Source organism: Penicillium cosmopolitanum (genome assembly GCF_028827165.1).
Source record: "Penicillium cosmopolitanum strain IBT 29677 chromosome Unknown utg000006l:49.0-5199605.0:1.0-5204138.0, whole genome shotgun sequence".
NCBI lineage: Eukaryota > Fungi > Ascomycota > Eurotiomycetes > Eurotiales > Aspergillaceae > Penicillium > Penicillium cosmopolitanum.
The window spans coordinates 3,866,635-3,885,710 of NW_026622676.1; the positions used below are offsets into that span (position 1 = coordinate 3,866,635).

The 19,076-nt window shown below is 49.9% G+C and overlaps 8 protein-coding genes across 8 annotated transcripts; 5 read left to right on the forward strand and 3 right to left on the reverse strand.

Annotated features, from left to right (window-relative positions):
- Window positions 1-104: 104 nt before the first annotated feature.
- N7509_005974 (type 1 glutamine amidotransferase) lies at window positions 105-1,088 on the reverse strand (the record flags this gene model as incomplete). Its single annotated transcript, XM_056630611.1, has 3 exons — window positions 105-395; window positions 505-731; window positions 848-1,088. The coding sequence occupies 3 exons, from the start codon at window positions 1,086-1,088 to the stop codon at window positions 105-107; spliced, it is 759 nt and encodes a 252-aa protein (XP_056489913.1).
- A 557-nt stretch (window positions 1,089-1,645) lies between these two features.
- Window positions 1,646-3,559, forward strand: N7509_005975 (putative MFS multidrug transporter; the record flags this gene model as incomplete). Its single annotated transcript, XM_056630612.1, has 4 exons — window positions 1,646-2,697; window positions 2,814-3,235; window positions 3,287-3,385; window positions 3,441-3,559. 4 exons carry the CDS (start codon window positions 1,646-1,648, stop codon window positions 3,557-3,559), a joined length of 1,692 nt encoding a protein of 563 aa, XP_056489914.1.
- An 865-nt stretch (window positions 3,560-4,424) lies between these two features.
- N7509_005976 (uncharacterized protein) lies at window positions 4,425-6,532 on the forward strand (the record flags this gene model as incomplete). Its single annotated transcript, XM_056630613.1, has 4 exons — window positions 4,425-4,636; window positions 4,673-5,168; window positions 5,220-5,926; window positions 5,980-6,532. 4 exons carry the CDS (start codon window positions 4,425-4,427, stop codon window positions 6,530-6,532), a joined length of 1,968 nt encoding a protein of 655 aa, XP_056489915.1.
- A 494-nt stretch (window positions 6,533-7,026) lies between these two features.
- On the forward strand, window positions 7,027-8,367 carry N7509_005977 (WD40 repeat domain-containing protein; the record flags this gene model as incomplete). The annotated part of the gene is made up of 3 exons (XM_056630614.1): window positions 7,027-7,280; window positions 7,358-7,867; window positions 7,890-8,367. 3 exons carry the CDS (start codon window positions 7,027-7,029, stop codon window positions 8,365-8,367), a joined length of 1,242 nt encoding a protein of 413 aa, XP_056489916.1.
- Window positions 8,368-8,447: 80 nt separating this feature from the next.
- On the reverse strand, window positions 8,448-10,747 carry dbp7 (putative ATP-dependent RNA helicase; the record flags this gene model as incomplete). Its single annotated transcript, XM_056630615.1, has 2 exons — window positions 8,448-9,206; window positions 9,242-10,747. The coding sequence occupies 2 exons, from the start codon at window positions 10,745-10,747 to the stop codon at window positions 8,448-8,450; spliced, it is 2,265 nt and encodes a 754-aa protein (XP_056489917.1).
- A 623-nt stretch (window positions 10,748-11,370) lies between these two features.
- Window positions 11,371-12,541, reverse strand: N7509_005979 (pantoate--beta-alanine ligase PAN6; the record flags this gene model as incomplete). Its single annotated transcript, XM_056630616.1, has 3 exons — window positions 11,371-11,915; window positions 11,963-12,445; window positions 12,505-12,541. The coding sequence occupies 3 exons, from the start codon at window positions 12,539-12,541 to the stop codon at window positions 11,371-11,373; spliced, it is 1,065 nt and encodes a 354-aa protein (XP_056489918.1).
- Window positions 12,542-12,891: 350 nt separating this feature from the next.
- On the forward strand, window positions 12,892-15,547 carry N7509_005980 (lysophospholipid acyltransferase family protein; the record flags this gene model as incomplete). Its single annotated transcript, XM_056630617.1, has 5 exons — window positions 12,892-13,925; window positions 13,988-14,663; window positions 14,713-15,024; window positions 15,075-15,331; window positions 15,388-15,547. 5 exons carry the CDS (start codon window positions 12,892-12,894, stop codon window positions 15,545-15,547), a joined length of 2,439 nt encoding a protein of 812 aa, XP_056489919.1.
- Window positions 15,548-17,506: 1,959 nt separating this feature from the next.
- Window positions 17,507-18,976, forward strand: N7509_005981 (arylsulfotransferase family protein; the record flags this gene model as incomplete). Its single annotated transcript, XM_056630618.1, has 2 exons — window positions 17,507-18,220; window positions 18,287-18,976. The coding sequence occupies 2 exons, from the start codon at window positions 17,507-17,509 to the stop codon at window positions 18,974-18,976; spliced, it is 1,404 nt and encodes a 467-aa protein (XP_056489920.1).
- Window positions 18,977-19,076: the final 100 nt, after the last annotated feature.

Sequence of the window (19,076 nt, forward strand, 5' to 3'; positions counted from 1 at the left end):
CGACAACAATCTATAAGCAAAGTCGGCATCTAGTATCTATAATCGAACGTGCTATGTACAAGCAGCTGGCCAGCCCAGCTGCAACTCGATGCGCATGCAGAGGTTTATTCCTCCAGTAGGAACTTCAGGAAAGTCGTCCCGATCGAAACACCATCGTGTTCGTTGTTGACCCTGCTGAGGCCTTCCTGCGCTTGGTCCTCACTGAAAACACCCATCTTAGCCCGGAGGCTAATAATTTCGTTCTCCATCCAACCCGTAAACTCAGGGTGTCCCTGGACACTAATAAAACGGCGCGGGGAGTACATGCCCTGGATTGCGCACTGGGGCGAATGGCCAAGAAGGGTGACGCCTTCGGGCAAACTGTGTACTATATCCTTATGCATTTGGTGGATGCGCTATAATATGGTGAAGAATAGTTGCATAAGTCAGCCCATTTGCAAATTTGTATTGGCGTTGCTTTGGATTATGCATGTGTCGCCGGAATGGAATGAATGCATCACGTACGATCTTCTCCAGCCCGAACACTTCCTTGCCTTTCTCGGTCAAGTCCATGTCGCAGACGGCAATTTCCCATCCCTGATCACTTTGTCCGACTTTCACTCCCAGCGCGCGACCTAAGATTTGGTGTCCGAAGCAGACTCCAACGATGCGGACTCGATCTTGGGCGAGGACGTGTTGGGTGAATTCGACGAGGCGGTTGATCCAGGGGATATCTTCGTAGGAGTTATGTTCTGTATTTTTCGAGATACCGAAATCAGTCATGACCGTCAACATACCACATGCGAAGTACTTTGTATGTTCCATTGCATTACATCGCATGAGTTATCTCAAGAGCGGGGGCACGTACTTGACCCAGATATTAGCACGGCATCAATGTTCTCCAACTTTGGGTATTCCGTGCCGCTCACAACGTCCCACTTTGAAATGACTAGTCCATTTTCCGGATCGAGCTGTTCGGGCTTATTGAGAGCCTTTGCGCTGGATTTTAAAAGCGATGTGAAGACACCTCCGTAACCACCGTATCGGTCGTCGACGGGGGGAATTGGGGTATCGGCTTCCAGCACGGCAATCCTAAGGGGGGCGCGCATTGTTTCGGTTGGTGTACTTGTATGATGTTTGGGACGTAGAGTATTCGTATGACTGTTTTGACTGGGTGAGGGTGGGAAGATGAATGGTGAGCAGCGTCGCGAGTGTCAGAGGCGAAGTCACCAGTGACTCCAACGGATCGGAAAGTCTCCAACTCCACCTTGAGGCAACTGCCCCCGCTTATCGTTTATCGCCGACTCCCCCACTCCCTTCGAGGCTGTCCCCGACTCCATTGGCTTCCCCGTCCCAGCCACTCCCTCTTATAGCAAGTGGCTTGTCTCAAAGGCGATCTACCAGAAGTCTACATGCATTGAGCTGATCTCTGGTTCGCTTGCTGGTCTCGTGTGATCGACCTGGAGTTCATGCAACTTGTTCGTGTTGCTGCTTAAAAATCCATCTCCACCCAAAACCCCGCCGACGATTGTTTCTTCCCCTTTGTACCACTTTCTTCATTGCGTCGAGACCAGCAATAGCAGCGATTTCCCTGGCTTGGCCCTTGTTGCCTTTTTTCCCCTCTTTGGCCACGGGCAGAGGATATAGTGCTCAACGCCGTCCGACAATGACTTCCGCCAAACGGGGAACAGACCCGTCAGAAGCCACTCCGCTATTGCGACATGAGGCAACAACATCAGAATCCGACCAAACCACTCACTATCACAGTGTGACCAGTCACAACACCAATGTTGAAAACAACTATTCAATTGACGAGACGCAAGAGCAGATCAATGCCCTCGGTCTGGTCCGGGTGACATCGGCAGAGGGGCTGGACATCGAGCCTGACCTGGAACGATTCTCGTCGCGTGGTTCAGCTTCTGTGAAAAGGAACAATGCTTCTACCGGCAATACAGATGCCATTCCAGAAGAAAATGAGGATAGCTATGCCGCCAGATTCATCGATGTATCGCCAGCTCGATTCTGGCTTATCTTCGTCGGTGTGCTCATCGGATATCTGATCGGCTTCTTCGACTCCACCTTGATGGCATCGAGCCATCCGGTTATTACTTCGTATTTCAATGCTGCAAACACTGCTTCGTGGTTATCAACCGCATTCCTGCTCACCTCTACAGCTTTCCTACCGCTCTTCGGACGCATCTCTGATGCCTTTCGCCGGAAGCCCGTATACCTATTCTCCATCGCCATGTTCTTCCTGACCACAGCTTGGTGTGGGTTGGCACAAAGTATCGGCAGCTTCATTGCTGCCCGAGCCCTCTGTGGCCTCGGCGCCGGTGGGGTGTTCTCCATGGGTCAAATTATATCCAGCGATCTGGTCCGCATCGAATACCGAGGTGTTTACCAATCTTACATCAATCTCTGCTATGGTACCGGCAGCTGCTTGGGCCTCGCATTTGGTGGATTCCTCTGCGATCGTATCGGTTGGCGTGGTGCATTCTTCATTCAACTTCCCTTCATCTTTGTATATTTCCTCACTGCAGCAAGTACCATCCCGGCGGACCTCGGCATCAAACGGACCATCAACTCGGAAAGAATGACCGTGGTGCAATTGATTCGCAGCATCGACCTGACAGGTGCATTCATCCTGGCCACAGCAGTGACAGCTCTGATCATGGGATTAAATCTTGGTGGCAATGTCTTCCCTGGGAACATCCGCTGGTAATTAGCTCTTTGGTCACGGCTTTGCTCTTGGGTATCGTTCTTGTCAGATACGAGCGCGGGGTGCCACGCGCAGTTCTTCCGATTGAACTCCTCTCCAAAAATCCTCGGGCTAGCCTCATCATTGGCAACTTTTTCGGCGCCATCTCAGTCAACACGGTCATGTTCAATGTACCTCTTTACTTCCAAGCGGTCAAGCTGGCTAGTCCCACAGATTCAGGTTTGCGCTTAGTGGCAGCATCTATCGCCATCACTGCGTCAAGCGTTGGAACTGGATTCTTAATTACCTGGTCGAAACGAATGAAGCCAACCATTATCCTTGGTGGGTTTTGCATGTTGTTGGGCGGATGTACTGCTGCGTCCCTCAATATGCATACACCCTATGCGCTAGCGATGATATGTGTGTCATTTTCTAGTCTCGGGCAGGGTTTCTCCTTTCCCTCGGTGATGGTATCAGTTCTGGCTACAAGCGAGCAGGATGACCAAGCTGTTGCAACTACAACCCTCGGCCTAGCACGTAACCTTGGAGCCGTAATGGGTGTGTCTATCAGTAGTTGGATATTTCAAAATGCCCTCTATTACGAATTAGAACGGAACGTGAAGGGGGTGGAGAAAGACCACATCATTGCTCTCGTTCGCAAGTCGATCCGAGCTATTTCCAGTCTTGACCCACTGCACCAACATCAAGGTTCGTACTCTTTCGATTTTCCCCCTCTGTCGTCTCTCTACTTATAACTGGATAGTGATTGGGTCATATGCGACTGCTCTTCGCGGAACCTTTCTGTCTGCGGCCCTTTGGGGTGCCCTCATGCTGCTACTGCATTCCCGCCTTCGTTTGCCCCGACTCGGCAGCAAGGCTTAAAATATTTCATGACAGAATATACAACTCAAACCCTAGATTGTTCTCATCAATATTCTTATGGCCCAACTAAATTTTTGCCATATTCCAAGGTTCTGTTTCCCGTTTTGCAAAGTATATATTTACTAGCAGGTCTAGTAGGGTGTTTCAAGCGTCGGCAGTACTGGCGAACCAGTTACTTCCGCCCCAGAACCCAGGGGTGCATCGAATCGATTTCCATCAAGTCGAATGCTTCACACCTGGGCATGTAAAATGAGAAATTGCTGCTAGTATCGAGAATTTACCTGACAGCAAAGGGATAACAGTGATGCTCTATAGTTAAGGTGGTAAGGTGTAGTTATCTTGAACCAATCAGGAACTCGCCAAATTTTCCCCGGGTCCCGCTTTTCCCTCAAGAACCTCCGCGTTGAATTGCCAGGCCGATCCTCTTTGACACCACCTGCAATCTAGCTCACTCGAGACTGGCCGTCTACGCGACCCACGTTTGATCCGGCCTGTCATCGTAAGGCAATGGTCACTGCCATTCATTTGTATGATTGGCCCTAAGTTGACATCCCAGCGCTCCAGACCTCCGACTCCTTGCTTTGCCCCTCCTCCGCCTCCGCCTCTGTCTCGCTTGTACAAAGAATAATTGTCAAAAGGCCTCGGAATCACTTTGCACCCGTCTCCAGCTATTAAAGTCTCCGACTGTCGGACCTGGAACCAGCCACACGCCCCAGCAGCGAACATGGCCATTCGACCACAGTCGCCATCAAGATTTTGTGAATTCGGAAACCTTCGATCAAACCGGCGGTTGTCTGCCCCGGTTGGCCCTGGTGGCTAGAACACAAAGAGGGGATAGGGCAGGTGGAATACTTGACAGGACAAAATGAATCTCACTACTCGCGCCCAATCAAAATCGCAGTCACCGAGAGTGGACTCGAGGACGTCGACCCCCAAAAGCCAGAAAGGCAACTCCCCTCGCGCTGCTGGCACCAATCGCAAGAAGTCAGAATTGTCAGATACGAAGGCAAAGAGGGTTCGAACAGGTTGTCTCACCTGCCGGGAGAGACACCTCAAGTGCGACGAGGCCTTGGGTCGGTGTTTGAATTGTCGAAAATCAGATAGGATATGTAGGCGTGGTGTTCGCTTGAACTTTATCGACATTCAGACGGTCGCTCCGCCACATATCATTGATCGACCCAAAGGTGCCAAAGTGACGTTCAGAGACGACTCACGCTTCATCGCATCCGAGTATGTTGGCGGCTTCGAAAGATATCCTCCGCCCCAGCCGGAGAGTCCCGTCCAGGATCGCCAGCTTCTGCATCAGGATGCATTCAATGCCTTGGGTACGGACTATCTGACAAGTCTGTTCCAATCTGTAGCCCATTCTTTCGACCCAACCGGCTTCGATGTCCCCCATGACTTTATAGTTGGACCTGATACGTGGCACGAGCCTCATATCGTGCCTGGTGAGGAGCTACTTCCGCATGGGACATCCAATTTTGCGCGAAAACTCGCCATGAAGCAGTACAGTTCTTCGTCGCTGAGCGACCCGGAACAAATATTCCTCTTGCAAACATTTGTTGAAGAGGTCGGCCCTTGGATGGAGTCTATGGATCCAATGCGACACGTACGTCACCTTTTGCAGTTACTTGAAGGAACTCCGCTAACTTTCATACAGTTTACGCAAACTTTACCATACTATACTGTCGAAGAACCCTTGTTACTCAAGGCTTTCTTGGCCTGTGGTGCTCGGCATCTCTCGGTCGTAAATCCCTCCTCCGGGGATGAAAAGGCAAATCGCTATTACGAAATGGCAACACAAGACCTTATGAGTTTGATGCAAGATCCTAATCGTGATTCGGTTCTATGTGCGGCGGCTGCACTGGTTCTCAGTATATATGAGTCAATATCCTCGCAGTCAACACCCAAGATCAACCATACGACAGGGTCAAGAGCTCTGATCCGCGAATGCGGTTGGAACTCTAAGACACCCGGCCTTGGGGGCGCCTGCTTCTGGATCAATACTAGCATAGAGCTGTTGAGCTGCTTGCGTTATGGCTGGTCTCTTTCATGGGACCCAGACACATGGGGAGTCGACATGCATATAGACAACGTGCATCATTTCCCCAAATCAGAGGAACTATGGCTTCACCGGATCCTTTATATATGTGGCAAGGTTTCCAATTTCCGAGTCCAAAGCCAGAACCAGCAATCTCCTAATGGGACAGACGCTCATATGGGGCAATTGAGCCAGAAATTGCAAGATTGGGGGCACTACAATAGTTGGTGCGATCAGTGGGTTAAAAATACCCCGCCGTCGATGCAACCTCTTGGCCACGTCCAGCCGTGGCCCAGCAACACGCAGTCGGTATTTCCGACCATCTGGTAAGCTTTGTTTGCCTCTCAACCATCACTCTTCGCCTGCTCATACTCCCCAGGATGACCAAGCGACCTGCTATCATTGCCCAGTTTTTCTACCATCTAGCTCGCATTCTCTTGGCAAGAACCCATCCCATGGAGCCAGATTTCCGTACGGAGATGAAGGAAATGCAACAGGCTCATGCTTATGATATCTGTGGCCTTGCTGTAGGCCTCAAAGATCGTGGTCTCGCGAAAATATCAATCAGATGCCTCGCAATCGCAGCAGAAAGCCTAGAATCCCGAGAAGCCCAAGAAGAGGCGCTTCGCATCTTGACTGCCACAGCCAAAGACACTATTTGGTCATCTCAATCTATTGAGAACGATTTACGGCAGCACTGGGGCTGGCCCCCTCCGCCCCATGAAACAGTGGATCCTATGCAGATGCATAACAGTCATTATCACGAACTAGACCAGACAATCTCCAAAGGGCCTAAGATTTCTACACATCTCTCAAATCCGCTACTGGGTATGAGTGATTTCTCAGCAGAGAAGCATCCTTATCAAGGATTTTATACCGCTCCCCATCATACCCTTGACCAATACCACCAGTATGGGTCTTATATTCTTTGATTAGAAAGTTCTTGGCTTCGTCTCCGGAGCTTAACACTGCTGTGATGAATAGTTTCAAAATACCCCCACATGCAAATGACTAATGAAATGCCGGGTGACCCATCACCTTGTTCCCGTATTGAGTTCATATATCAATATTTCTGCTGAGTGTATCAGTCAACCTTGGAATGTACTAGATGCCCAACTGGAATTGACAAACTTGCATCAAAGAAGTTGCCTATATATCTGTCGTATGAATCTAACTTGAATCTTTAAGTTGTTTCAGTAGAATTTCTGAAGTGGAATATTTTATGAATTAGCTCTCTTCGTCAAATTCACTAGATATTAATCTTGAATTTGTTCCAAGGTTTCTTTTAAAATTGGATGGCAGTGGCTATGACTATACTTCTGTTCGGCGGAAAAGCGGTGGCATAATCCGCCGCCAACGACGCACTCGCCAGACCGGAACCTCGACCGAGAACAACTTTATCCAATGAATCACTAGAAAACTGGGGATGGCTGAAGTAACGAGCCAATCTCAACAAGCCGCAGCTACCCCGGTCTACATTCTTCGCGGACATGCGGCCCCCATCCATGCCCTGTACATCTTCTCTCAGAACCTACGGCTTGTGTCGGGCGATGCTGATGGCTGGATCGTCGTATGGGATTTAGTCACCAAACGGCCGGTGACAGTCTGGAAGGCCCACGAGGGTGCTATTCTTGAAGCCAAGGGATTCGCTGTTGATGGTGGCGGAGCAGAGATATACACGTGAGTGGTATTCAGCGATCAGTCTGGAATATTGGGTTATTGGAACTTGGAACTGCCTTGCTAAATATTTGGTATAGACATGGCCGCGACCACAAGTTATGCGTTTGGAAACTTCGAAAAGAAGACGATAAATTCCTTGACAAGACGCTTCCAGTCGACGTGGCGGCTTCAAATCAACAGGACAAGGGGACTAAGCCATGGCTGCTGCACTCTCTCCCTGTCAATGCACTCAACTTTTGTGCCTTTTCGATGACATTCATCGATGAGCACACCCGAAAAGACATCGACGATGATTCAAAACCACACGAAACAAGAAATAACGACATTCTATTTGCAGTCCCCAATGCTTTGGACTCCGGGGGCATTGATATCTTCCACCTCCCCTCTGAACTTCGCCTCTGCACTATCCGGTCAGACCCCACCATAAAAACCGGAATGGTCATGAGCGTGGAAATCTTCCTTTCCGCGTCGGGTGATCTCTATGTGACATCTGCATATGAGGATGGGCATGTAATGGCCTTTGTTCGAAGGGGCCCGCTCGACCCGGCGAGTTTTGATCTCAAATATATCTCCTCCCACCCATGGAAGTGGGAAAAAAAGATACGGCAGTCGCCCGCACAGCCAACCTGTTCTCTCTATCGATGTGCCCCCCTCACGCGATTGCTTCTTCTCTTCGTCCGCTGATGCTCTGATCATCAAACATCCTATCCCAACGCATTCTATTGGTAAGAATGGAGAAGATCTGCCGCTGAAAACCATCAATTCAAAACACTCTGGTCAACAAGGGCTGCGGATTCGTCGCGATGGTAAAATTTTCGCAACTGCTGGTTGGGATAGCAGGGTAAGGGTATACTCTGCAAAAACAATGAAAGAACTAGCTGTTCTCAAGTGGCACAAGGATGGCTGTTATGCTGTTGCCTTTGGGGAAGTTGACCCTGTCCCTGAGCCAACATCGTCCGACAAAGCAGAAGGACAAAGTTTGTCATTGGCTACAGTTCATAACCAACGGAATCTCAAAGTACAACAGACACACTGGCTGGCAGTTGGTTCCAAGGATGGAAAGGTTTCATTATGGGATATCTACTGAAACAAATGCTAATGCTCTTGTACAATAATGCATCGCCACATATCGGGCAACGTGAACAAATATAAACAAATACGCTTTTTCTAAGCAAGATTGAACTCGCTGGCTCCGGCCATATTCTCGCGCATCTTTTGACGCATCCTCCGGGCCGCATCGTCGGTGTTAGAGGCAACTGGGTTATCGTCAGCCGCACCGGCCTTCCTCTTCTGACCGGCAGCACCGCTGCGGGAGGCCTTGAAGTCCTTCTTTGTCTCCTCTTTGCTGGTACGCAGACCGGGCACATTGATCTTGCCAGGTCGATCGCGGAGGGCGAAACTCTTGGCAAGATGGCCCAGGTGTAGCTCCTTGATGTCGAACATGCTGCGCTCGGCGGCGATGTGGGTTGCGTAGGCACGGATGTGAGACTGGAATCCGCGACGGGCCATTTCCAGATACTTGGGGTTGTCCAAAGCCCATCGCTCGACGTCCATCTGCCAATCCGTCGTCTTCTCCTCCCAATTCTTGCTGCTGGAATCCACGCTGACGCCGAAGCCGCGCTTGAGGATTTCTGTCGCATCGGTGCGAGTGAGTGCCTTGCCGCCATCGCGGTAGCCACGCTTCAAGATTTCCACGTAATTCTCTTCACATCCGGGCTGCAGGAAAATACAAGCCCGACCATCACGACCAAGACGTGCGGTACGACCAATTCGATGGGTATGGTCGTCTGCGCTGAAGGCTGGGTCATACTCAATAACCAGTTCGACATTCGGCAGATCCAGACCACGAGCGGCAACATCGGTACAGACCATGACTGATGGATCGTCGCTGCGGGAGAATGATTTGAGGGTGGCGGTTCGAATTTGCTGGGTAGGGAGCCGTGGAGACGGTGGAGTGTCACGGAATTTAATGAGTTGGAGAAGGCAGTGGCGGGTGCGATAGTACCATGAGGGGACATCTTTTCCCGTTCACTCAGAATCTTGGCTTCATCACTTTCTTCTTCTTCGTCATCGCTGTCGTTTCTATCCCTGTTTTTCTTTCCCTTTCTCTTGCCGAATTCTCTTGAGAAAACCTCGAAGAGGAAGTCTGCCGAGTCGGCACACGAGACGAAGACGATAGCTTTCATCACTGAACCCTTGCGAATAAAGGTACGTTTGAGGAATGCAGTCAATGACACTAGACGCAGCTTGGATGGCACGACCGCGTATGATTGCTTTAGTTGAGCAGGAACGCGGAATGAATCTTCGTCATCCTTTTTGCCGTCTGTTTTCCCGTCCTCATCGGTCGCGTCGGCCTTGATATGAATTGCATCCTTCAAACTGATCTCACCAAGCCGTTGCACATTCATTTTTAATGTAGCAGAACACAAAACCGTAGTCCTGCGCGTGGGGACACCAGGAACTCGACTGGGTCGTTGTCTCGCATCCAATTTCTTGACAATTCCTTGTAGCTCCTCCTCGAATCCCAAATCCATCAGGCGATCACCTTCGTCCAGAACCAGCCACCGAACATTGCTGACATTCAAGGCTTCTGTATTTTCCAAGTGATCGGCCAAGCGACCAGGCGTGGCGACCAGAATATTCAGTCCTTTCCTTAGGCGAGCCTTTTCGGACTTTTTCTTTTCTCCACCAATGACTGTTCCGCAGACAATCCAATTGGCGCATCGTAAGACATTTTCCAAAACAACTGAAATCTGCTTGCACAGCTCACGAGTCGGAGCCAGAATGATAGCAAATAATCCACTGTCACGATGAACACCGTCCTCCTTCGTCGCCTTTGAGAGAGCCATGATCCGTTGCACCAGGGGCAAAAGATAAGCCAAGGTCTTACCGGAACCAGTCTCGGCTTGGATAAACGCATCGCTTTCTTCTTTCAGGAGTTGTGAGACGGAAGCTTTTTGAATCGCGGTAGGTGCTTTCAACTCAAGCTTTGTGAGGAGATGCGCAGCCAGATTGGGCGACAATCCCAAGTTGGTAAAAGTATCCAATCCATCCAGTAGGGGCGCATTGGTCGGCTTCGCATCCTCGATCGGTTCTTCAGACTTCGGCTCTTCCACATGTGTTGATTCGGGGTTGCTGGTGAAAAGAGAAGAGGCAAACTGTCCGGGGTGTCGGCGTGGTCCTTGCTGTTGGGGTCGAGACCGGTTACCACCTTCTCCGGACCTTCCTTCGTTCGAATCGGTCGTTCTTTGTCGCTTTGCTGGTCTCGTACCAAGCTGGGTTTGATTGGGGTTCTTGGGCTGGTGGGGACCTTTGCCTTTGCCTTCGCCTTCGCCGTCTCGAGGTTGGTGCTGCGAGCGCTTCTTCGCAGAGAGTCGGTCCCGCCATGTTCCTCCCTTGTATTTCGCCTCTTGTGTGATGACACTGTCGCCAAGGGCGAAGTTCAGAAGCATACCATCGTCCGCCATATTGAAAAATCGGGGTAAAACTTTACAACCCGACAGTCGAGAATGAGGAAAAGATGTTGCTATCGAGACTTTTTTTTCCCGCCAAGACCCACCGGCAGAAAAGGCGATTCTTTACAAACACTGCAAACACTAGGAGCTACTCTAGTAACAGAAGGCGGTCAAACTATTCATAGTTAAGTCAGCTCATTCAAATTGATATTTCTTTTTGACTGCAAAACATATCCGTACCATGGCAGTATAATTGTCGAATTGACTGATTCAAGCTATGCACCGGCGTATTCAGCAGCGCGTATTGGCCCAAGCTCTGCCTTCTCGCACCATGTTCCTATAAGCTTCAAGTTGCCGCCAGACGCCTTCGTCTCTCGATATACTTACTATTCACGAACAACTCTAGACAGTGTAATGTGATGGTCTGGCTTCCCTGAACGAGAAAGGCAAAGACAAAGAGAAGACAACTTAGTACAGTCTGGGTGTCGTTAGAGAAATCCAAGTTTTAATAACTACATGCCATTATTCATGCAGGAGATCAAGACATGTCAAAAACGGTTGTCGGTGCAAGGTCTAGATTCTATGGTATGGTGACACTTTTCCATCTATGTACACTGCATATTTCTCAGAGCGCATCATGCCCGGGGTTGGAGGATCAGGTTGTCGATGAGTCGCACCGGGACCTTACCATCTCCCAATCCGCAATCCTCGCCGGGCTTGTTCTCCTCTAAGGGTGCCATCTTCAGGGCCGCACTCAGGACACCTCCCTTGGTGGAATCGACGAGATCCAGCTCGTCGAGAGTATCAGGGTCAGCGAGGGAGATATAATCCACCTCAAAGAGGGCCCTCTCCGCAGGCGGAAGTGCCTGCTGTTCAGATAGCACTCGATCGGTAATGCTTCGGGCAGCACCTAGGATATCTGCTCGGGTAGTCTTTCCCGAAAGATATGCATCTTCGGCAGCCTTGAGAGCCTTGTAGATTGTGAGGCCTACAGCGCGTCGTCGGTCGCCCAAGTAGACGTTGCGAGAGCTTAGTGCCAGTCCATCTGCCTCGCGAGAGGTACTGATAATGCGAACTTTTGTATCAAGAAGGAAGTCCTGGACCATCCGCTTGATAATGACGGTTTGCTGTACATCCTTCTGGCCGAAGTATACCCGGTCGGGGTAGTGGCGTTGAAGAGCTTCATGCAGACGGTTGCAACACCACGGAAGAAGACGGGCCGCGAACCTCCCTCTAGCTTTGAAGAGAGGGGTGTGATTGTGACAAATGAACCCTGACCATCGATCTCCGAGGATGGAGGTAGAGTCGGATACATGACCTTGGACGTCGGGGCGAAGATGGCAGTGATTTGTCCCGCGCCTGGCGCACCTGTGCGGCCGAGCTCATCATTCAGCTTCTCCAACTTCTCCACGTCACTATCCCATGTACGAGGATAGCTTGATAGATCCTCATTCACACCGAATTGTGTGGGGTTGACGAAGATGCTAACAAAGATGTCGGTGTTCTCGCGGGCGGCTTCTCGGATCAGAGAAAGGTGACCTTCGTGGAGTGCTCCCATGGTAGGGACGAATCCCACCGTGCGTTCATTTTTCAACAGCTGATGGCGCAATTGGCGGAGGGGAGGGACATCGCGAAAGACCTGGAATGAAGAAGGTTGAGCGACCGATCGTGAAGCTGAGGTTGCGTCGGCCAGTAAGCTAGAGGCCGTTGCTACGGAGGTGTAAGCTTTCAGTAGAGATGGGCGACTGAATGATGTGGGTTCCACTCACTAGAAAACGACCTCACGCCATTGACCAGTTTAGACATGGTGGGAGTAATGTGCCCAGTAATTAATATGATGTCCGGAGTATACTTTTGAGGAAGTCACGTTCCCCGCCAGCTTCACCAAGGATGACTAAGAAATGCACTCATGGCTAGTATTGGCCACCGTAGCCTGTTGCGGGACCGCTGCCGGGGCGCACCTGGTAACCTCGGTTGCGTCCGGGGAAAGTCCCCGTGACAGAGCGACAATCTGGGGTTTGTTGGGAATTGAGGAGCTATGGCCCTGACTTGCACCTTGAAGTGGACCTCTCTGTTCTTATTCGCATCCCCCTCAATGTTCTTCCTCATTCGTGGGTGACCTGACAGCTTGTTCTCACTTCCACCCCTTCGACACCATGCCGCCCCCTAAATCGGCCATCAGTGACGACCACTCGGCTCCGGACTTGCAGATCGTGGGCAAGCAGTTGACGATTCACCGGTCTGGCTTCACTGGTGGCCCTGAAACTCAAGATGAGCCCATTACCGAACGTAACCTCGTCCACCATATGGCCCGCTTTCGAGAAAATCCCCTCGACTTTCTCCGCGAGGTTAGCCTGTACATGTCCGGCACTGGCTGGCGCGCATACGACGATGTGATCGGGCAACCTGTCTTCTACTCGGGGTTCTCCGAAAAGATGAAATCACTCATCCTGGGCAGCCCGATGCTCCAGGATAAGATGAGGGAGCTTGCCGGCACTCGCGTCACAGTTGAGGAGAAGGAGGGTCTATTAGCAATCAGAGACGGCAACACGCTGGACGAAAAACGAGGTCGCCGTCGACACGAAATCGAGACCAACCTCCGAGAGGTGGTGGATGGAATGATGGACAATATGATTTGCAAGATGGAAAACAAGACTTTCATTCGAGGCGCATACTACATGTGTACCCAGCTCCTGACTCGTGCGTACCACCAGGGTATCCATGTATCGAGCGAGGAGGTTCTTCGTTTGCGTTCAGTGGCCCAAGAAGCCGCCAATAAAAAGCAATCCATTGTCTTTCTACCTTGCCACAAGTCGCACGTGGACTATGTCTCGCTGCAGTTGATCTGCTATCGGCTTGGAATTGGGCTGCCCGTGGTTGTTGCAGGCGACAATCTGAACATTCCATTGCTCGGCCCTTTCCTCCAGCATGCAGGCGCTATGTGGATTCGACGCAGTTTTGGAAATGACCCTCTATATCACACTGTCGTCCAAGCTTATATCGATACCCTTCTTCAACAAGGATTTAACTTCGAATGCTTCATCGAAGGTGGTCGCTCCAGAACAGGCAAACTGCTCTCGCCCAAGTTCGGAATCCTCAACTTCATTGTCGACAGCGTACTTTCCGGTCGCACTGAAGATACAATTATTTGCCCGGTCAGCACACAATATGACAAGGTCATCGAGACAGAGTACGCTTTTCAGCCTCCCTCTCCACTTTTTTATTTTATTTGATTCACTAATATCGCTCTAGATCTTATATCAGTGAACTTTTGGGACAGCCCAAACAGAAAGAGAATCTTTCTGATTTCCTTTCATCATCCTCGGTCTTGTCGCTGAAATTGGGCCGGGTTGATGTTCGGTTCCACGAACCCTGGAGTCTACGCGAATTCCTCAACCAGCAGCTTTCGCGGCTCAATCAGGGTGACTTGGACGCTAACAAGAAACTCGCCCAAACCGAAAAGGGCCGTATCTTGCGAACTTTGGGCTACCGAGTACTATCCGAGATCAACGATGTTTCTGTGATGATGCCGCCGGCACTCGTAGGGACCGTTCTTTTGACCCTGCGTGGCCGTGGTGTCGGAAAGGGCGAACTATGCAGACGGCTCGACTGGCTTTGCGACCGCGTGCGGGCGAAGGGTGGCCGAGTTGCCCACTTCTATCGCTCGCCCACTGACCAGGTCGTTGACCGTGCTCTGGATGTACTGGGTCCAAAGTTGGTGGGCGTGATTCCTGGCCTGGCTGAGCCTACGTATTATGCCGTCGACCGCTTCCAACTGTCGTTCTATCGTAACATGCTCATTCATCTTTTTATCACCGAAGCCTTGGTCTCTGTTGCTATGTACACCAAGATCAAGCAAGGCGGTGGCCCTGCCAATCAGCGTATCACATACGAAGCGTTGAGGAACCAGGTCTCTTTCCTGTCTCAGGTATGTGTTGCTCTGCTCTGTATTGCAAGTATACTCTAACGATCGATAGCTTTTCCGTGGCGAATTCATCTTCCCTCCGGAGGGCCTCTCCTCTAACATGGAGAACACTATGCGCGGCTTGGAGTCAGATGATGTGATCAAGATTACTCGTGACGACTCTGGTACACCACAGTATGTTGAACTCAGCGAGGCTGAGCGTAACTGTGGCCGTGAGAATTATGACTTCTACTGTTTCTTGATTTGGCCATTTATCGAGGCATCTTGGCTTGGTGCGGTGTCTCTACTTGGACTTACACCGCCTCTTGATGGTGGCCAAGATAACTGGATTGACATGAAGAAGTCCCAGGATAGTGCGCAGCTGGTGAGTCACCCCCCCTGAGTAACCACACTGGCACAGCTAACCATTTTCAGCTTGGCAAAACATTGTACCACCAGGGCGACCTTTCCTATTTTGAGGCCGTGAACAAAGAAACTCTTAGGAACTCATATCAGCGTTTCGAGGAGGAAGGCATCATTCTTGTTGCCAAAGATAAAGAGTCCCGCGCTGGTCCTTCGCTGAAACTTGCACCAGAATGGACGCCTGAGAGAGATCCAACCACTGGTAGAGTACTCGATCGTGGGCGTCTCTGGGACTTTACTGAATTGATCGCGCAATCCCGTCGTGAAGGGTAAGTCAATCACCTCTTCCCTGAGCTACTGCACATATGCTAATATTTGTGTCTAGTAAAAACCGTCGTGACGGAGCGACTGTGTCCTCACGTGTCCTGACCATGTCGGATATCGTTGGCCGCCAACTATTCTACAATGCTGCGGCCCCTGCTCCAGCTGATGTCTCATCTCGCCAAATGCGCCGCAAGGCGATTGCAACCGACTCGAAGCTCTAGTGAATCTTCGGACGATAAACCATCCTCAGCTTTGATTTCCGAAACTAATATACATAACCCACAGATCCAACTTGAATACCCTGGCGTTATCTGGTCAACAGAATAGCATTTACCGTTGTACATATATGCAAGAATTCTATACGCAATCTTCGGACCTGCGCCTAATTCCTCTTACCAGATCGCCGTTTCCCGCGGCCTTAGGCTTTGCCAGTTCTCCGTTCGGAAGCCCCAGCCGACTCGTTTAACCTTGGAAATTCTAGCGGCAAGGCACTCACGGTTGTATTCCGCACCTGGCGGTTGGACCTCGTAGAGCTTCGAACTTTATTCCTGACTGTCAGCAGAGTAGATAGCTACGATCCTATCTATAGGCGATAAATCTTCTGTGAATAGAGACCATTCAATAAATGAAATCCTCTTACAATTGATCTTTGAGCCGGGGTCTGCGGCCAGCCTAGTACTCTTGCAACCGTCGGCAAATTTAGATTCCCAAAGCATGTTTTTAGTGCGCTTTTACCCAGTTTATAATTGCCGAAAGCATTGCCGACATCCCCAGACTTTCAATCATTCAGTTCCAAAAACTGGGGTTACTGGGCTCCACGACGTCAATGCCATAATCTGTGGATACATTTCCCTTTAGCGTGGTATGCAGAGCTAATCTGCTGTCCAAACTCAAGCCTTTGGGGCGTTCCGCCATGTCATCGACAATTGCCTAGGAACGGTCTAGCTGTGAATTCGGCAGTTGGTTAGTAGGAAGGCATTCGAGAGCTCAGAGTCCGAGGTTCATTGTCTACCTATCCTCCAAGCTCGGCACTAGCTACTAGTATTCACATACTAGTATTTTCTGGACTTCCGAGCCTTCTCCTAGGGTTCCTTTTACTTGGAGCTGGAGACTACCTAGCGCAAAGAGGGCACTTCTCGGAATCCCACCCGGGATACATTTTACCCCCTCATAGCATTTCTCCACAACTGACCCCAGACTTCAAGGTACTACCCGACACCAAACCTTACTTTTGGATTCTTTTGTATAGGTCGGACTGTATTAAGTCCCGTTTTCTCAAGTAAGGTAGGGAATATTTGCAAATATCATAGTTATGTGTGGGATAATTCCGCTTCGTTTCGTGCTGCTGGACTTGGCTTTTCTTAAATGATATGATTTTATTGAGTGGGATGAATCCCGAGATATGCTCTTCGCTTGGATAGTTTTCTTGGCTTCTTCTACGCGATCGGAGGTGGCTTTAGTTCTTCGGCATTTTCTAGCATCTCTTCTTAGTCTCGCCGCGCGCCAATCAAAGAATATCTTATCTGTATAGAGATTTTCCAATTATTAGGCTCTGAGACACTACTTGATGAGACAAGGACCTCTCACGAGAGTCTTAGTGCACCCTCTCTGATATGGTAAAAGATAAGCCGAAAAGTCCAATCGAAAAGTAGGCTTAAATTCCTTCGGTGGTAATCGCCGCCTGTCGGGACTGCAAGGACTATCATACCAAATACAGTTTAGTTGAGGAACTGAGCTCTCTTCCATTTTCGCAGCTCCTATCTCAATGCGGAGAAAATCGAATATCGTCGGATCCTTTCCGCGTCAGAAATCAATGTCGCGCTGGGTGCCATGGAGCGTCGGCTCAATGGCAAGATCATCACTACCGAGAGAATGAGGTCCATACACTCGGGGTCTAAAATGCGGGGATGTGACGATCTGATGAGAGTCTAGTTGTAAAGGGGTGATCATGGCTGAAACCTATAAATTCAGCCAGAGGTATCTTTGTACTCCGCAATTTAGTTATAACAACACAAGCACGTTCAAAGCTGAGAACGCATCTTTCTTGACAAGATGGGATGGTCTAGTAGTCTAGCTCTCATCCCCGGGGGCTTGCACTCCTTTCTAGCATTTCAAACCTTGCTGCTGCGTCTTCAGATACAGCTCTATGGCCTCTTCAAACATACAAGAGCTCATCAATCATGACACCCTACATGAACGTTACCAAGATGGGTCAGACCGAACCTGGATATCTTTTCTTTTCCCCGCAGGACATCCTTCGCGACAATGGATACCCTGCAATTTATCAAGATGATGGCCAGCTTGTATGGCAAGGAGCCGAAGGAAACTATTCTGCTTTGCAGCCACAGATGTTGGATGGAGAGCCCGTGATCGCCTACTGGACAGGGTATGCTGGGGAAGGCTTTGGATTCGGACATATCAGTATTCTCAACAGTTCTTATGATGAGATTCATCGAGTCACACTTGACTGCAAGTCGGAAAAGTTTGTGACCGTCTTCGAACCGATGCAATTTGACTCGTGCATTGATATCCACGAAAGTCAATTCACCGACAACGGCACTATTCTAGTGACGGCAGTCAATGTCACACAGGCCGATCTTAGCTCTGTCGGAGGCCCTAAGGATGGCTGGATCCAAGACGGACTGATCTATGAGATCGATCTCAAGACCAATGAGATTCTTTTCCGCTGGAGTGCGCACGAGCATGTTGATCAAGTGAAACTCAGTTATCTGCGCGCTCCGCTTGATGGATCTGGGCTTAACCAAACGAATCCATATGGATATCCGCACCTGAATGCCATTTATAAATATGGGGATAGCTACCTGCTATCCTCTCGTTATATGTGCAGCATTTTCTTCCTTGATCCAAATGGCAACGTTACATGGCACCTCCATGTGAGTATCCTCATTCCAGCCGGCGATACCGATCAATACGAATTGTCACTAACCTATGATTAACAGGGCCAAACAGGTGGTGACTTTGAACTGGGACTTGGAACTAGCTTTTGCTACCAACATGACGCACGATTTGAATTCCAGAGCGATGAGCGAGTCACATTGGCATTGCACAATAACGAGAATGCAGACTTCTCGGCCCCTACGACCCTCACCACCGGCTTGCTCTTGGATGTTGAGTTACAAGGCTCAAAACAAGTGACTCTCAAACGACGCACCTGGGATGCGGATGAACCGGTTTATGCCCAGTCTCAGGGAAGCTACCAGTCTCTTGCAAATGGTCATATTTTACAAGATCATGGAGCAACTCCGAAGATCGAGGAGTATGATGAGAATGGTACTATTGTCATGCGTGCACGCTTTGGCTACGATAATACCATGCAGACATACCGCGCATACCGATATCCCTGGACAGGAAATCCATCGACTAAGCCGGACGTTGCTGCGTGCGTCTCGCGTGAAACCAGCAAGACAACTGTCCATGTGAGCTGGAATGGTGCAACCGATGTCAAATCATGGAAGATCTACTCTGGCTCTCAGGCTAAAGGAACCGCATTGCGCAATGGATTTGAGACTTCCATCGAAGTCGATGGTCTGGCTGGCGGTGATGAGATTATTGTTGAAGCGATCGGTGGTGTCGGAGATGGAACTAGATCTGATTCTGTGCAAGTTGGCCAAGGTTGCAAGTCGGAATAGTAGGTACGAAAGACCTATTGAATCAACCAATCTCACCTTCGAGAATAAAAACCAACATTGCTAGTAGCGGATGCACTTGATAATCCGTAAATAATAATTT